Source organism: Lygodium microphyllum, chromosome 27, assembly GCF_053477565.2.
Source record: "Lygodium microphyllum isolate KBCC chromosome 27, Lygodium_microphyllum_v1.1.10, whole genome shotgun sequence".
NCBI lineage: Eukaryota > Viridiplantae > Streptophyta > Polypodiopsida > Schizaeales > Lygodiaceae > Lygodium > Lygodium microphyllum.
The window spans coordinates 31,851,232-31,866,071 of NC_141161.1; the positions used below are offsets into that span (position 1 = coordinate 31,851,232).

A 14,840-nucleotide genomic window follows, 5' to 3' on the forward strand; every position below is an offset into this window, starting at 1 on the left:
CAGCCTTCCTCCCCTTCAAACAGCAATAACCTGCAGCAAATTCACCGATTAGACTCCTTTTCCGCACGCCCATGCTCACTTCAGCCTTGATCTGATTCGCAGCCCTCCCGCTCGCCCTCGAATCCTGTAAACGCAGCCTTGTGTCGCGCTGAAATCTCCTCTTTTGATAGGTTTAGCCCTCAGTCAATCCATCTCCACCGCTTTGATACCTTGTTAGAGTGTAGCAATGCGGAAGCGTAGGACAAAGACTGAGAGAGAGTGAACACAGAGAGAAGAGAGAGAGAGCAAAGGAGAGTGTAAACACACAAAATCTGCAGTGTAGTATGCTGTATAAGAGTGCAGAAATACACAAGGGGGCAGAGGAAATATCTGCGTATGCATCCAACTTGATGACCTCGATCTCCGTCAGCTCGAGCACAGTCTGTCTCAGCCAACAAAACTCAAGATCAGAATCTGAAATCATTGAATAATGTACCAACAATGTGCTGGAGGACTGCTATATAAAGCAGAAATAAAAGGCATCAAAATAACTAGATCGGCTGCATTAAATGCAGCCGACTGCAATAAAATAATGCCAAATAACTGTCCAACTACTCTGCAGGCTGCCATGTGGCACCTGTGTAGTCTACTGACGTGGCACTATACTCTGCCTGCTGCTGATGCGGATTCTGCCTTTTGCCGTACTGCTGTACCAAACCCTAACTATGTAGAAACCCTAACAAAGCCTGTCCAGGGGATGACTCCACCGCTAACAAAGAGATCCTTACATATGGCTGTTGGTAAATAAATATCCCTCTCCGAGTCTGATAGATCTCATGACTTGAAAAGAAGTGAAGAAGTCCCATATCCGTCATCTCAAACTTCTCATGAATTATGGCCTTCATCTGCACGACCATTTGAGTCACCTCTTACAATTAAGTCGTCCATATAAAGGACAACTAACACACGACCTCCACCTGAGGTGTGAACATAAAGTTGGGGATCGGCCTTGGAATGCAATACCCCAATTTCTCTTGGAGGAACGAGTCAATCTTCTCATTCCAAGCACGGGGAGCTTGCTTAAGGCCACAGAGAGTCTTTCTCAACTTGTACACCTTACCATCAAAAGAACCGAAGCCTAGAGGTTGCTCAACATAGATCTCCTCAAAGTCTCCATTTAAGAAGGTAGACTTCACATCCGGTTGATAGACCGGCCATCTCCTATGCCTAGCTAGGACAAGAACTGCGTGAATAGTAACCATTTGAGTTGTAGGGAAAAAGTATCATGGAAATAAATGTTTGGGCGTTGTGTAAAACCTTTAGTAACAAGGCAGGCCTTGTGCTTGTCCAACGTGCCATCATTGTGGTACTTGGTCTTGAAGACCCATTTGACTCTCATGATCTTCTTATGAGGAGGTCTCCGTACAAGGTACCAAGTGCTATTCCTCTCAATGGACTCTCGCTCCTACTCCATCGCTCTCTGCCAACGATCACACTGTAAAGCCTCCTTCATGGAGGTTGGCTCTTGATCCTGCGTGACACGAGTTATCAAACAATAATTAGTGTACACAAGCTTAGTGTGGTGTGTCTGGTTCCGTTGAGAACGTGCGGGCCATCCTGCGGTTGCTAATCATGAGGGACCCTCTCAAACCCTACATCATGAAGAGTGTCATGAGGAGGAGGCCGGGGATCTCGCCTCGTCGCTCTCCATCAATTGAAGTTTCTAGAAGGTCCACTGACTGCTAGGGCGCAATCAGTGAGTCCGGTGTCTGAGAATTAAGCTCCTCATTTAAAGAAGAGTCCCCAAGAGGTATGGCGGAAGAGCAAGAGCAAGAAAGGGAGAGACTAGAAATGGGAACTCCAACAGTCACAATGTGTGACCGGGCCTTTCTTTATTCAAACTGTCACTAAAAGAATAAAGAATAAAGTGACGGTGATGGGCGCCCGCCACCTGCAGTGTACAGTGGCGGTGACTGTCAGTGTAGTAATATATGGGCGGCTAGACAGAGGCGCCTTTACCCCCAACAACCTCCCACTTAAAGGCAAATATGTCCCAGTGAGGAGTGAAAAGAAAAAGAAAAAAAAAGACAGTACAACATGTACACATGTACAACAGGATGAGGAAAGACGTCATCTCATCCCACGCCCATCAACCTCCTGAGGAAGGCAAAGCGCTCTATAGAGAGGCTTTTCGTGAGTAAATCTGCAGGATTCTGGTCAGTCAAGATCTTGACAAGATCAACAGACTTGTCCTCAACGACCCCACGTATGAAGTGATACCTCACCTCAATGTGTTTCGTCTTCGTATGGAAGACCGGATTCTTGGCTAACTGAATAGCACTCATAGAATCCGAATGCAGTGTAGAGATAGCATCAATACCAAGGTCAGCAACTAAATGACCCAACCAAATGGCCTCCTTGCAAGCCTCAGTGGTTGCAACATACTCGGCCTCTGTAGTAGAAAGGGCCGTGCATTTCTGTACCCTGGACGTCCAAGAAACAACACCTCCAGCATAGGTGAATACATAGCCGGAAGTGGACTTCTTACTATCTGCATGTTCTGCATAATCAGAGTCAGTGTACCCCACGACTCCTGTATCCTGGCTGCCATAGCATATGCACATATCTGCAGTGCCCTTTAGGTACCTCATGATACTCTTCACGGCATCCCAATGCTTCTTGTCAGGTGTAGCCATATAGTGTGCCACGACACCAATTGCAAAGGCAATATCTGGACGAGTGGCTATCATGGCATACATAAGATTGCCCACTACGGATGCATAGGGAATCTTGGCCATCTCGGCCCTCTGCTCATCTGTCTGCGGACAATCAGCCTGTGATACCTTTACATAAGAAGGCAATGGACAGTCAATAGGCTTTACCTCCTGCATGCGGAAGCGCTCAAGGACTTTATGAATGTACTCCCTCTGTGACAAGTAGAGGAGTCCCTGATGCCTGTCACGTCTAATGTGCATACCAAGTATGTGAGCGGCCTGTCCCAGATCTTTCATCTCAAAACTCTTCTTGAGCTGAGCCTTAAGAGCATCTAGCTCATCATGAGCTTTCCCTGCTATCAGCATATCATCCACATAGAGTACCAAAATCAATAAAGAACCATCACGGGCTTTCTTCGTATAAAGACATGGATCCATAACACTCCGGCTCTAGCCCTGTGACTGCATAAAGGCATCAAACTTATGACACCACTCCCTAGGTGCCTGTTTCAAGCCATAAAGACTTTTCTTCAATTTGCACACTAGGTGCTGCCTGCCAGGTTCTGCAAAGCCCTTAGGCTGCTCCATATAATCTCATAATGCAAGTTCCCATGTAAGAAAGCCGTCTTGACATCCATCTGGTATAAATCCAAGTCAAGCTGAGCAACCAAAGCCAAGACTAAGCGCAAGGTGGTCATTTTAACCACAGGAGAAAAGACCTCATCAAAGTCCACACCATGCTCCTGCTTAAAACCCTTTGTTACCAATTTAATGTACCAATGCCAAGGGCTCACTCATGCGTGGCCTACCAAACTTCTTATGCGTAGACCTAGTCTGCCTGCCATAAAGACAATGCTCACATGAATCAAAACATGCATAATCAAGGGGCGGTAAGTACTGCAAACCAGAAAGCATTTTCATTCCCTTCAAAGACATATGGCCCAAACGGGCATGCTAAAGAGATAAATATGGGATAGAACCCACAGACAAAACATGATCAAGGGAAGAAGCTGATACAATCAAGGGGTAGAGACTGCCAGCCTTGGCATCTCTCACAATCACAAGTCTGCCACGAGTGATCTTCCATGCAGAGTTTCCAAAACATACATGATATCTTGCGTCATCAAGCTGTCCAGCTGACATGAGATTGCATGTCAAAGCAGGTACATGACGTACATCTTGCATAATAAAACTGCTGCCAGAAGGAAACTGCAGCCTAACATCACCAATGCCCACAATATCAAGAGAGCTGTCATCACCCAAGCGCACAGAATCCGAAACAGTATGGTATGAATGAAATCACTCTCGGTAAGGTGTCACATGAAAGGACGCACCTGAGTCCAAGAGCCAACATTGTGCATACATAGAGTGTATCTCTGTCATCTGCGAAGCACTAGAAGAAGCTGCTAGGATATAATCATCATCATCAATATCCTCAGGCTGCATAACATTGATCTCTTCAATTTTAACACTGGACTTTGCAGGTACTATGCCGCGATCAAAAGACTTATCCTGCACTTTGTCTTTCCCCTTATCTTTGCGCCTTTTATTGCGCAATTCATGGCATTGTGGCCTAATATGGCCCTTTTTTCCACAATGGTGACAAGTAACATCTGCATTCCTGCCACGGGATTTGCTACGTTTCCACAAGACTTGGACCGAGATTTCTGAGAATCCCATCCACGGCCACTACCACTGCCATGCTTTCCATATCCATCATTCCTGCCTCTAACTGTCATAGCATGAGACACACGAGAGGCATCCAAATTCTTATGGTTAACCTCTTCCTGCAGAAGAGCACTCTCAACATCAGATAATTTCAAGGTAGCAGTAGAGGCACTTAATGCAATGCGGAATACATCCCATGACTCATTAAGAGTACCAAGCAAGAAAAGAGGAGTGACATCCTTTGCAAAAGTGATGTCCTGCGAAGTCAAGTTCTTGAGTATAGCATGGAATTGGCTCAAGTGAGCAGACATAGTCGCATTCTCCTTCATGCGCAAATCCATAAGCTGCTTCAGCCAATACATCTGACTTGCTGGACTTTTCTTGTCATAGAGATTTTTGATATTTTCCCACAACTGCCATGCACTCTGTTCTTCCTCAAAGACATTACAGTGAACCTGCTCTGTGAGAGACAATACAATAGTGGACTTGCATAACTCATCAAGCTCAAGCCATTCCTCATCTAGCATAGTTACAGGCGGATGCCCGCTTAACCTCAAAGGTTTGATCTGTGATTTCTGCACCAACACCTGCTAAATTTGGCTTTTCCAATAAGAGTAATTTGTATTATCAAGCTTAGTGATGTTGAAAATAGTATGATCAGTGGTGGACGAACTCGCCATAATGCAGGTTGGAAGACTGTAGACAGTTCAAAACTACTTGCTGTTTACTGCAGAAAATGACAAAAAAATCACAAAAATCGAGGAAAAATGGCAAAGAAAGTGGAACCAAAGCTGCTGCCCACCAAGTACTAGTGAAAGTACATCATTTCAGAGTGTTTCAGCATGAAAAATCCATGTCAGTCCATACATATATGCTTGCTGTAATAAATTTCAGATTTCAGTAAAAGGGAGCTAACAGTGCCAAAATCGGATCCCAAGGCAATCAGATACTGCCAAGACCAAAGCCGGCATCATGCGGGTATAGCATAAGCATATGACGGTCGATAAGCATAAATCCAACACCCAAGTATGTCATACAAACATCTGCCAGTGAGTAGGCACACTCCCCAGGCAACGGGGCAAAGTGTTCCTGCCACTACCAAAACTTGACACAAGTAGGTGTTAGTTCACAAAGATATGGATCCAAAACTGAGACTTGGCTCATAAGCATACAGTGAACCAAGACATATGATATATCGTCCCAAAAGGTTAGAAGTCCCAAAGTCTGATGTGTCTGTAACTGCTCAATAGCATGTAACGGCTCAATGCATAAAAGTATCACCTGCTCAATGTCTGATAAGCATTTAAGAATGCTCCCATTGGCACAAAAGCCGTATGTACGAGCTCAAGAGCTCAAGCCAAGGCAAGACACAATGCCAATGACATAAATCCAAGACAATACATCAATAGTACATCTCGAACAATGTAGGTAGTAGAGCATCCGTATGTAGCATCCATAAGCATGTAAGACATCAAGTACATCCCAAGATACAACTCTGACAAGCCAATAAATAGCTCAAGTAAGCTCCGAGAATCCAAGGTCAAGCCAAGACCGAGCTCCAATAGCAATAGGCTCCAAACAATGTAACTAGCATGTAGTAATGGCATAGGCTAAGCATGTCAAGACCGGTCAGACATAAGCAACATACATGCCATAAGTACATCCAAGACGGAGCATCCAAATGCTTTGCAATGCGACCTCAAGCTCAACCAACGATCCCGAATCAAAACCAAGCTCTATGTCGAGCCCCAAGTGTCAATACATCACCATATATGTCCGAAACATAGCCCGAAAAAGCATAGGCATAAGTTTACATGAGTAAAATGACTTCAGCCCAACTGTGTACAGGAGTGATTTACTGTTCAAAACTGAGAATTTCAGCACCAAAATTAGCTCCAAATGGTTGCTAAACAATAGGCATACATTTTCCTAACATCCGGGCATCAAACGGACCAATCGGGCATTAAATGACAATGCCAAACAAGCTGTAGCATCAAATGTCAGTGTAACACTGTCATAAACTATCTACTGTGGATTGTTATGCTATGCCAATACATCAACCATCAAAACCAAGCATCAAAGCATGTTCATATGCTCGAAATGGAGCCTTTCCAAGTGCCAATGGAGGGGGAGAGCTGCTGTTGTGATTGTCAATGCTGAAGACACATATGGGAGGGCTGCGTGATTCCGCCAACTGTAAATGCTGGTCCTGGGGCTGCAAAAAACGGTGGCCAAGCTTCTGAGGGGTCCGGTTAAAGCCAAGGAAGGCCTTAAACAAGCTCCAGCAAGTCTTGTTCAAAGGCAAGTGAGATATGAAGCAAGGGAGCTTCAATGGTGGCTGCCCCAATCTTGTTTACAGCCTGTGAGACCTGAGAACTGAAGTAAACCCTGAAGAAAATGATCAAATACCTCTGATGTAATGCCCTGAAGGTGCCCAACAATGCCGGGAAGGTACTTGGGAAGCCGGGGAGTGACGGGAGCTTGAAGGAGTCGGATATGGATGCCGGGAAGGAGACCCAATGCAAGTAGGGAGTCGATGGGATGCTGAGAATGCCACGAACCAAGCTCAAGAGTCGGAAATCAAAGCTCTGATACCGGTTGAAAGGGAGCGACGGATCGAAGGTTGGACTCGAGAGCTATGGCGGGAGAGCAAGAGCAAGAGCAAGAAAGGGAGAGACTAGAAATGGAAACTCCAACAGTCACAATGTGTGATCGGGCCTTCCTTTATTCAAACTGTTACTAAAAGAATAAAGAAAAAAGTGACGGTGACGGGCGTCCGCTACCTGCAGTGTGTAGTGGCGGTGACTGTCAGTGTAGTAATACACGGGCGGTTAGACAGAGGCGCCTTTACCCCCAACATAGACATCCCACTTAACGGGATCATATAATTGGTAGCTTTGAGTTTGCGAGCTATAGCCCACAAACACCTGTCTTTTGGAAGGTGCTTTAAATTTATCACACCTAAAAATCCTGAAATAAGAAACATCTGGCTTAGACCCAAAGTACATCTCATAAGGGGAATCATACCAACAATAGCAGAAGTAGGGGATCGATTAAGAATGTGAATTGCAGTAGCCACAGCCTCACCCCATAAACATTGAGATGTTTGACGATGCTCCATTGTGGTACGGGCCATCTCGATCACACTGCGATTCTTCCGCTCCAATATACCATTCTCTTGAGCGTCGAGGGGTGTTTGTATTAGAAAACTCTTGGTGGATACTACGAACTGCACAAAATGAGCAAGCTCATTAGAAACAAATGTCCACCCTTATCCAATCATAAGATCTTTAGTTTACGGCCCAATCGGTTCTCCTCAGAGAGCAACCTATCATCATTGAGAATTTGGCCATGCAAATGCTGCAAATGAGCAACACTTGCTAAAGAAGTCATGTGCCGTGAGGCACCACTGTCAACAATCCACTTCCGAGTTTATGGGCCTGTCAACGCAGCCTCAAAGGCCTTCAGGGTCAATTTCTCAACCACCTTTAAGTGAAGGGAAGTAGTTGATGAGTGAGCAGCCATCGCTCCGGAATCATTTGAAGCTTTCTCATTCTTCTCCTTTTCCTTCTTCTCCTTGTCGGGGCAATTCTTCTTCCAGTGACCGGTCTTGCCACAGATGTGACAAGTGGACTCCTTTTCCTTGTCCTTCTTGGATTTGTCCTCCTCCTGTTGGTCCTTCCCATTCTTCTAAGAGGACTAACCAATCAAGGCCTCAGATTTAGAAGCATTGGTCCTTTTCAACTACTTCTCTTGGTCCAAGACCATAGGAACTCCTCCTCCTAGCAAAGAGTCTCAAACCGCCCTGAAGCAGTCAAGGCGGAATAAAAGCCACTAAAGCAGGGCGGTTACTGTGAAAGAAGAGTTATCGCCATGTCTTTAGAAGTGATCACCTTCCCTGCATTTTATACCTGCATCTGAAGCTGCCTCAGCTTGTTAATATGCTCCGGCATAGAAGATGACTTGTTGACACTCATAGTCCGCATCTGCACTTCCAAAGAAATTGGTTTCATGATGGTCATATGATTATACATCTGATCAAGCTCTAGCCATATCTCCTGGCCACCATCAAATGCTCAATATGAGAGATAACAGTTGTAGTGCATGAGAAAAATAAAAACGAGCGAATGCGAGCATTGAGTTTGTCCCAATATGCATGAGCCTTTGCCAACTCCAACTTATCACCTGAAGAGAGTTTGGGCTCGTCTCGCGAAGAAGGACAATGAATAGCCTCCGTAACAAGCTCCGCCAAATCATAGGACTTGAGAATGGCAAGTATCATAACCCGTTCGATGTGGTAGCTCTCACCATCGAGCTTTTGATTTGATGGAAGGGCCGGTAACACGAGCACCTTCCGGTCCATGATCGCCTACACTTTGTCTTGACTCTCGGCCTAAGAAGGCATCTTCACCTACAATGCATACACAAAACATAAAAAGTAGCCCCTTTGACCATGTGAAAGTAGCTCGCTAGGGCTCTTCACTCCTCCCACTCCTCCATCCCTGGAGGTGATAAAAATGTAAAATCTGCACTTGAAGGCCCAAAATGCAGCCTTCTTCCTTCTCTAATAGCAAAAATCAGCAGCAGCTTCAGCAAATCTGCTCTTTTCTCACATGCCCACGCTCGCCTCAGCCTTGTTCTAATGCACAGCCCTCTTGCTCACCCTTGAACACTGAAAATGCAGCCTTGTGTCGGGCTGAAATGTTCTTTTCAGGTTGTTCTTCAATGCTTGGTCGGTCCACCCTTGGTCAGTCCTTCAATGCTCTGATACCATGTGAGAGTGAAGCAATGCAGAAGCGTATGACCAAGACAAAGAGTGAACAGAGAGAGAAGAGAGAGAGACAGTAAAATGCAGAAAATCTGCAGTGGATAATGCTGTATAAAAATGCAGATACATAGATGGGTGCAGAGAGAATATCTACGTATGTCTCCACCTCGAAGATCTCACACTCTGTTAACCCCGAGGGAAGTCTCTATGGTCAGCAGTGTGAAAACTGAGAGCACAACTGTGCAAGAGTGTGGAAACTGGGGTCTATAAATAACCCAAGAAAACTATATCAAATAATGCAGGTGCCACTGCTTTAATGCAGTCGACTGGCAAAAACTGTCCGACCTGCGCAGTCTGACCACAGCGCAGCTGTCGACCTGACACGTGTCACTTTCCCTGCCTAATGCATGCTGATGTCAGCTGCTTGCCATGTGGACTGCCTGGTATAGCTGCCGGAAACTGCTCAGATCTGCACCTGCCTGTCCAGGGAATGCCAATCTCTAACATACAATGCTAGACCATCTAAGGGGTGGTATGAAAGGTGTCAAAATCCCAAACCTATGGGAAGGCTTCTCTTTTTCTTCCTCATCATGTCTCAGAGCTGGCCTGCATCCCCTCCCATCTCTCATAAAGAGTGTGGACTATCTCTATCAAGGTCTCCCTAGTGGATACATCTTGAAGATCAATGACTTGGCTGCATCTCGTAGTCCATTGCAAAACAATGTTGTTTATACTCAACACAAAAAAAACCATCCCAATTTCCTTTGAACACTTTGCCACATATGATTCCGCTTTTTTCTAAGAAAAGAGAAATCTATTAGTAACACCTCAGCGAAAAGCTTGAGGTAAAATACAAAGTAGAAGGAACTCTATAAAAAGTAACTAAGTACATCAAATACAATGATTGTGCGACAACCAATCCAGTGCACCATAATGCCAAACAATGTGAGGGGGAGTATGGAAGAAAGTGCCTAAGTCCCATATTTGCATGAAAGCCTCTCCTCTCTTCCTCATCCTCTTAGAGCTGCTCTTCATCCTCTCTCATCTCACGTGAAGAGAGTGAATGATCTCTATTCAAATCCTTGATTAATTCACCATTGTGGATACATCATGAGGGTTAATGTAACCGGCTTGTTCACTGGGAAGGGCGGTAGTGTACAACCAAAATAAATAAATGCTTTCACCCAATTTAACAGTCGCCCACTTTACCTGAACTTAAAGACACAGAATCAAGAAGACATACAGGAAGCTAGAATGCTCCTGTTGCCACACAGACACCCTGTTGGCCCCTAAGTTAGGTGCCCCTTGTGGTATTTCTTTATCTTTAGAAAGAGAGAAAGTACAATGGGCTGTCTTTCACCTATTCTGGGTGAAATTTGGCAGCATAACAGCACAATTACTGACCCAAAACAAGTTGACTAGGAGGGGAAACTCTGCCCAAGTCTGAATCTTCTGGTTGGAGTGCAGAATTGGCCATTTCTGCCTGCTGTAAATACTGGTTCAGACCTGTTTTGAGACCTGTTTACAACTCATACTGTTCCCTGTACTGTTCAGCCCACTGTAATTACTGGTTCAGACCTGTTCTGAAACCTGTTTATAGTTCATACTGCTCCCTGCACTGTCTTGCATCATCTAGGCCAAGTGCCCCTTGATTCTGACATCAATCGGATTCTGAAATACCCTCTGAACAGTCTAGAATCAGTTCTGGTTTAGTGCTGTTTCAGGCACTTGCTCGGCGAGGTTACCACCTTCACCTGTCCCTGCTGGGAACTGCAAACAACTGTTCCTGTTCTTGGAGAAAAGAGGCTCTTGCCTCATGCATAAACAACATATTCCACACAGCTGTACTTGAATCAAAAGAAAGGCCCTTGATTCTGCAGCATAACCATACTGTCAGGGAGAGAGAGAGAGAGAGAATAGGAAGCAAGCCCAAGCCTCTGTGCATCATAGACAAGGTAGACCAACTCTCAAGAGCTCTCCATCTGCAGCAATCCATCTCCCTTTCACAAAAATGAGCCCGCCATGCATTGAAACTCGTTTTTGTGCTGCCCTCTCTCTCTCTCTCTCTCTCTTTTGGGAATTTATGCCCAAATTGTGACACATGGCATACATGTAACAATTTTCCTATTTAAACCTTTCGGTCTAAAATTCTCCATCCTCGGTTCAAAATTTGACCTCGGCACAGACCAGAGAATTAATCCTCATGCAAAAACGAAGATAATGACGCAAACAGATTCTGGGATTCAAAAATAGTAACTCCCTAAATTTTAGGAGTTGCTTCCATTGCATCTCCACTAGTCTTCTGACCATCTTTGTAGACTATAGCTACATCCAAATTTGTAATGTAGCTCAACTAAAAGTGAATTTCCACTGATGACCCCACATGGACTAATCTCTTGAAGATTTGTCCATCTTCACTTTGGACTAGTCTCTTCCAGGCTAGTTCTTCAACTCACTTGTCCATATACACTTTCACAAGTCTCTTCCAGGCTTGTCAATCTACAGTGCCATCAGTCTCTTCTAGACTTATACTGGACCTTAACTGTCCAATCTTGACTCACTAGACATTCTTGTCCGTTTCACAAACTGGCCATGCAACTCAAGCGTTTAGATTTCAAGAGGGATCCTTCCAAAAAGAAAAACCAAATAAAATATGTAATAAAGAAATCAACAAAAAGGTAATAGTTGTCACAGTCTTGTGACAGTTAATACCATGCTTGTATCTCGTGGTATAGATGGACTAGGCTATGATATTGGCATTTAGCTCCCATCTGTGATAGTGTCCCTAGGTCCGCTGTCTGAGTAATCTGAGGTGGGTATCTTTCTCAGATGTTGTCCAATGATGAGAAGAGAGAGGCTCCCTTGAACATCCTCATAGACATATGCTGGGCCTGTATCTATGACCCAGGCTATAGCCCCCTGGTTGCCACCATGGTATCTGCTGCGCTATGGAATATCATCCTAAGGGTTTTTCTCCATACTGCCTGGCTCTAGGACTGTCCCATAGGCAGTGTCTTTGTGTCTCCTCTGACTCACTGCATTGCACACATGCCACCAGGTCCATGCTGTATCCAAGCCAAGTGCCAACGACTAGTTCTAGGTTGGGTACATTTGGCCACTGCAGATTGGCTACTTTCATCTCCTATATATAAGTGCCCACACTTTATACATGTGAGTTTCTTTTTAATCAGTGTGTAGGCCTGCGAGCTAGCTAGAGATCTTCCTACTCTAGTCCACAATCTTTATGCCTATGTTACCCTCAATTATGTCTGCAGTAGATTGAGGTGTTTGGTTCATATTGGGCATGCTGGTTTTTGGGGTGTCTCACATGCTTTGACTGGCTTCCTGATCTTACCTTAATTATAGCTGAAGCAGATAATAGGAAGCCACATCTGTAGCTTGATATGAAATTTTAAATTGAAGCCTTGCTGCAGGTTATTTTAGACTATAAGTTTTTCATATGTTAAGACTGGTGTAATGTCTGCTCCCTAATCAATGTGGCTTTTGGTAGGCCTATGCGTCTGAAATTTGCAGTGAGGAGCAGCAAGCATTGGGGCTGTCAATGGTAAATTGCAAGCAAAGTTAAGGTTCTTTTGGGGTCTGAATACTTGGCTTGTTAATACTCTAATTCATGTTTCGTGGTGTTGCAATAGGTGGGAACAATGTGGGGGGTTGGCTTGATAATTGGTCCTGCCATTGGAGGATATTTGGCTCAGGTTGGAAACTTCATTTTCATCAAATTTGTATTTTTTCAGAGGTCGTATTAATGTTTGAATAATGTTTACAAATCCTATCGGGGTTTATAAGGTTGCATTTATGTATCATACAATTTTGGAAAGGTGTAGATTATGAAAAGTTTGTAAAGTGTGCTGAATCTATTATCTATGTATACAATAGATGGTAGCTTTCCTATCGTCATGGTATATCTAAGATGGGACTGTAGAGGATAGTGCTCAACATATGATATATTCTACTGAGTTGTGACATTTGTAAGACATGTCCAGTGGTAGTGGGAGATGATGGCCTAGATACAGAAGCTGTTCAGCATCTAGAAGTAACTGAAATGAACTTTGGCTGATTTCAAAACAGTAAGAGAACTAGTACAAGTTATGAACTTGTAAATTGTCCTCAATTGTATGAGATGGAATGCCTTATATTGTTGTATACGAGCCATGGCTAAGCCTAAAAGTATTAGAAAATTTTCAGTGTGTAAATGTCACATCTTCTTGGAGATCAAGAGTCCTGCAGGAAATAGCAAGGTACTCTGATATCTAGACGATTCTTTTCCAATCCATGATTCCATGCAAAGTTGTCTAGACAAATCAAGAGGCTTTAGGAGTGCTCTTGATCTACTTAGACGCCTAAGTCTTGTACATGGTAACTTCTTACTTCCACAGGCTGGTGATTTTTAATGGTCTATAATGCGGGCCAAGATGAGGCACTCTAACTTGCTGGAATTCTAAAGGAGGTGCTATTATGGTAAACTACTTGATGGGATCTCCTAGTCTGATACCTAATATTGGGATCTTTATGATATCTGATAGACTCATTCCAGTGGCAGCAGACCACGCATATCTTTCTTTCTCAATGGCTTGTAGAGCGTTGACACATATTTTGATCCCATACGAATGTGGATACCTGAGATATCATTTCATGCGAGATGCAGCTAGAGTATACAATAGCACTACCCATGAGGGACTGAACTATGGACCCATTTAACTTTCTTGAAGATCTTACAAAGTCTTTGCAGACACATTACACATTTCAGCAGCACATGCTTTCCCACAGACTAGTGCCTTTTAGGGTGTGGCTCCATGTAATACAAGCCCTCAAAACAAGTGGTATGATAAGGGGTGCAGGGATACATGAGCCCAATCATAGCAAGGATTTTAACTCAGGATTTGCACACGTAAGTAGGCAAAACTGCTTTTTTTGACCTCTTGTACATAGGAAAAAATGTAATTATTTGGCTAGGCCTTAGGCAGAGATTTACCAGCTATTCTTGGGCTAAGATAGTAAGAGGGCTTGGAGGATGTTCTAAGCAAGAGGATGCCTACCACCCATATCATAGGAAATGGAAATTTCAAAAGCCAGGAGCAGAGAAACAATGTTTTTGAAGGTTCAAGCACAGAAACAGGCCACAAAAAACAAGGAAATTGTAGAAAAAGTTTTGGAAATGTGTAGGACACAGTGTTTCGTGTTATGGAAATGTCCCCTTTTTGTCTACTTTGTATCTTGTTGAATTTTGATGCAATTATTTCACTCAACGCTAAGTTTTCAATGTCCTCAAAGCTGTCATGTGGATTTTAACATCCAACAAGGTAGCACCACCCAAACATTTTGGCGTGCTTACACCTTGCTAGGACACCCACTCTTGGCCCATTCAATTTCCTTGTTTTTTCAAGAGCATGAAGCAGATAGGCTGAACCAACCTATGCAACAATCTTTGCGTCCATGGAAGCAATATCAAAAAATATGAGATCATGTTGATCATGATTGTTTGGGCCACTTTCAATCGCACATGTAGAGGCCAACCTTGAGACTTCCAATACATAAACTTATCATGTATGCAGGAAGTCATTGAGTCAAGCAAAGCATGAGGATCCACATCCATCCCTATGGGATAAACCACATGTCAAGTTATCTCACCTCGAAGAACTACACCCCCTTGCCAAATTACTCAAATCCCTCTCTGTACCATTGATCAAGGT

General features: G+C 44.0%; 1 protein-coding gene across 1 annotated transcript in view; it reads left to right on the forward strand.

Moving 5' to 3' along the window:
- LOC148012182 (protein ZINC INDUCED FACILITATOR-LIKE 1-like) overlaps nucleotides 1–14,840 on the forward strand; it is a 132,011-nt gene that overhangs the window by 34,650 nt on the left and 82,521 nt on the right. Inside the window, exons 6-7 of the mRNA XM_087668749.1 lie at nucleotides 12,641–12,694; nucleotides 12,783–12,845. Coding sequence (XP_087524875.1) covers nucleotides 12,641–12,694; nucleotides 12,783–12,845 — 117 coding nt within the window. The remainder of the gene's footprint in view (nucleotides 1–12,640; nucleotides 12,695–12,782; nucleotides 12,846–14,840) is intronic.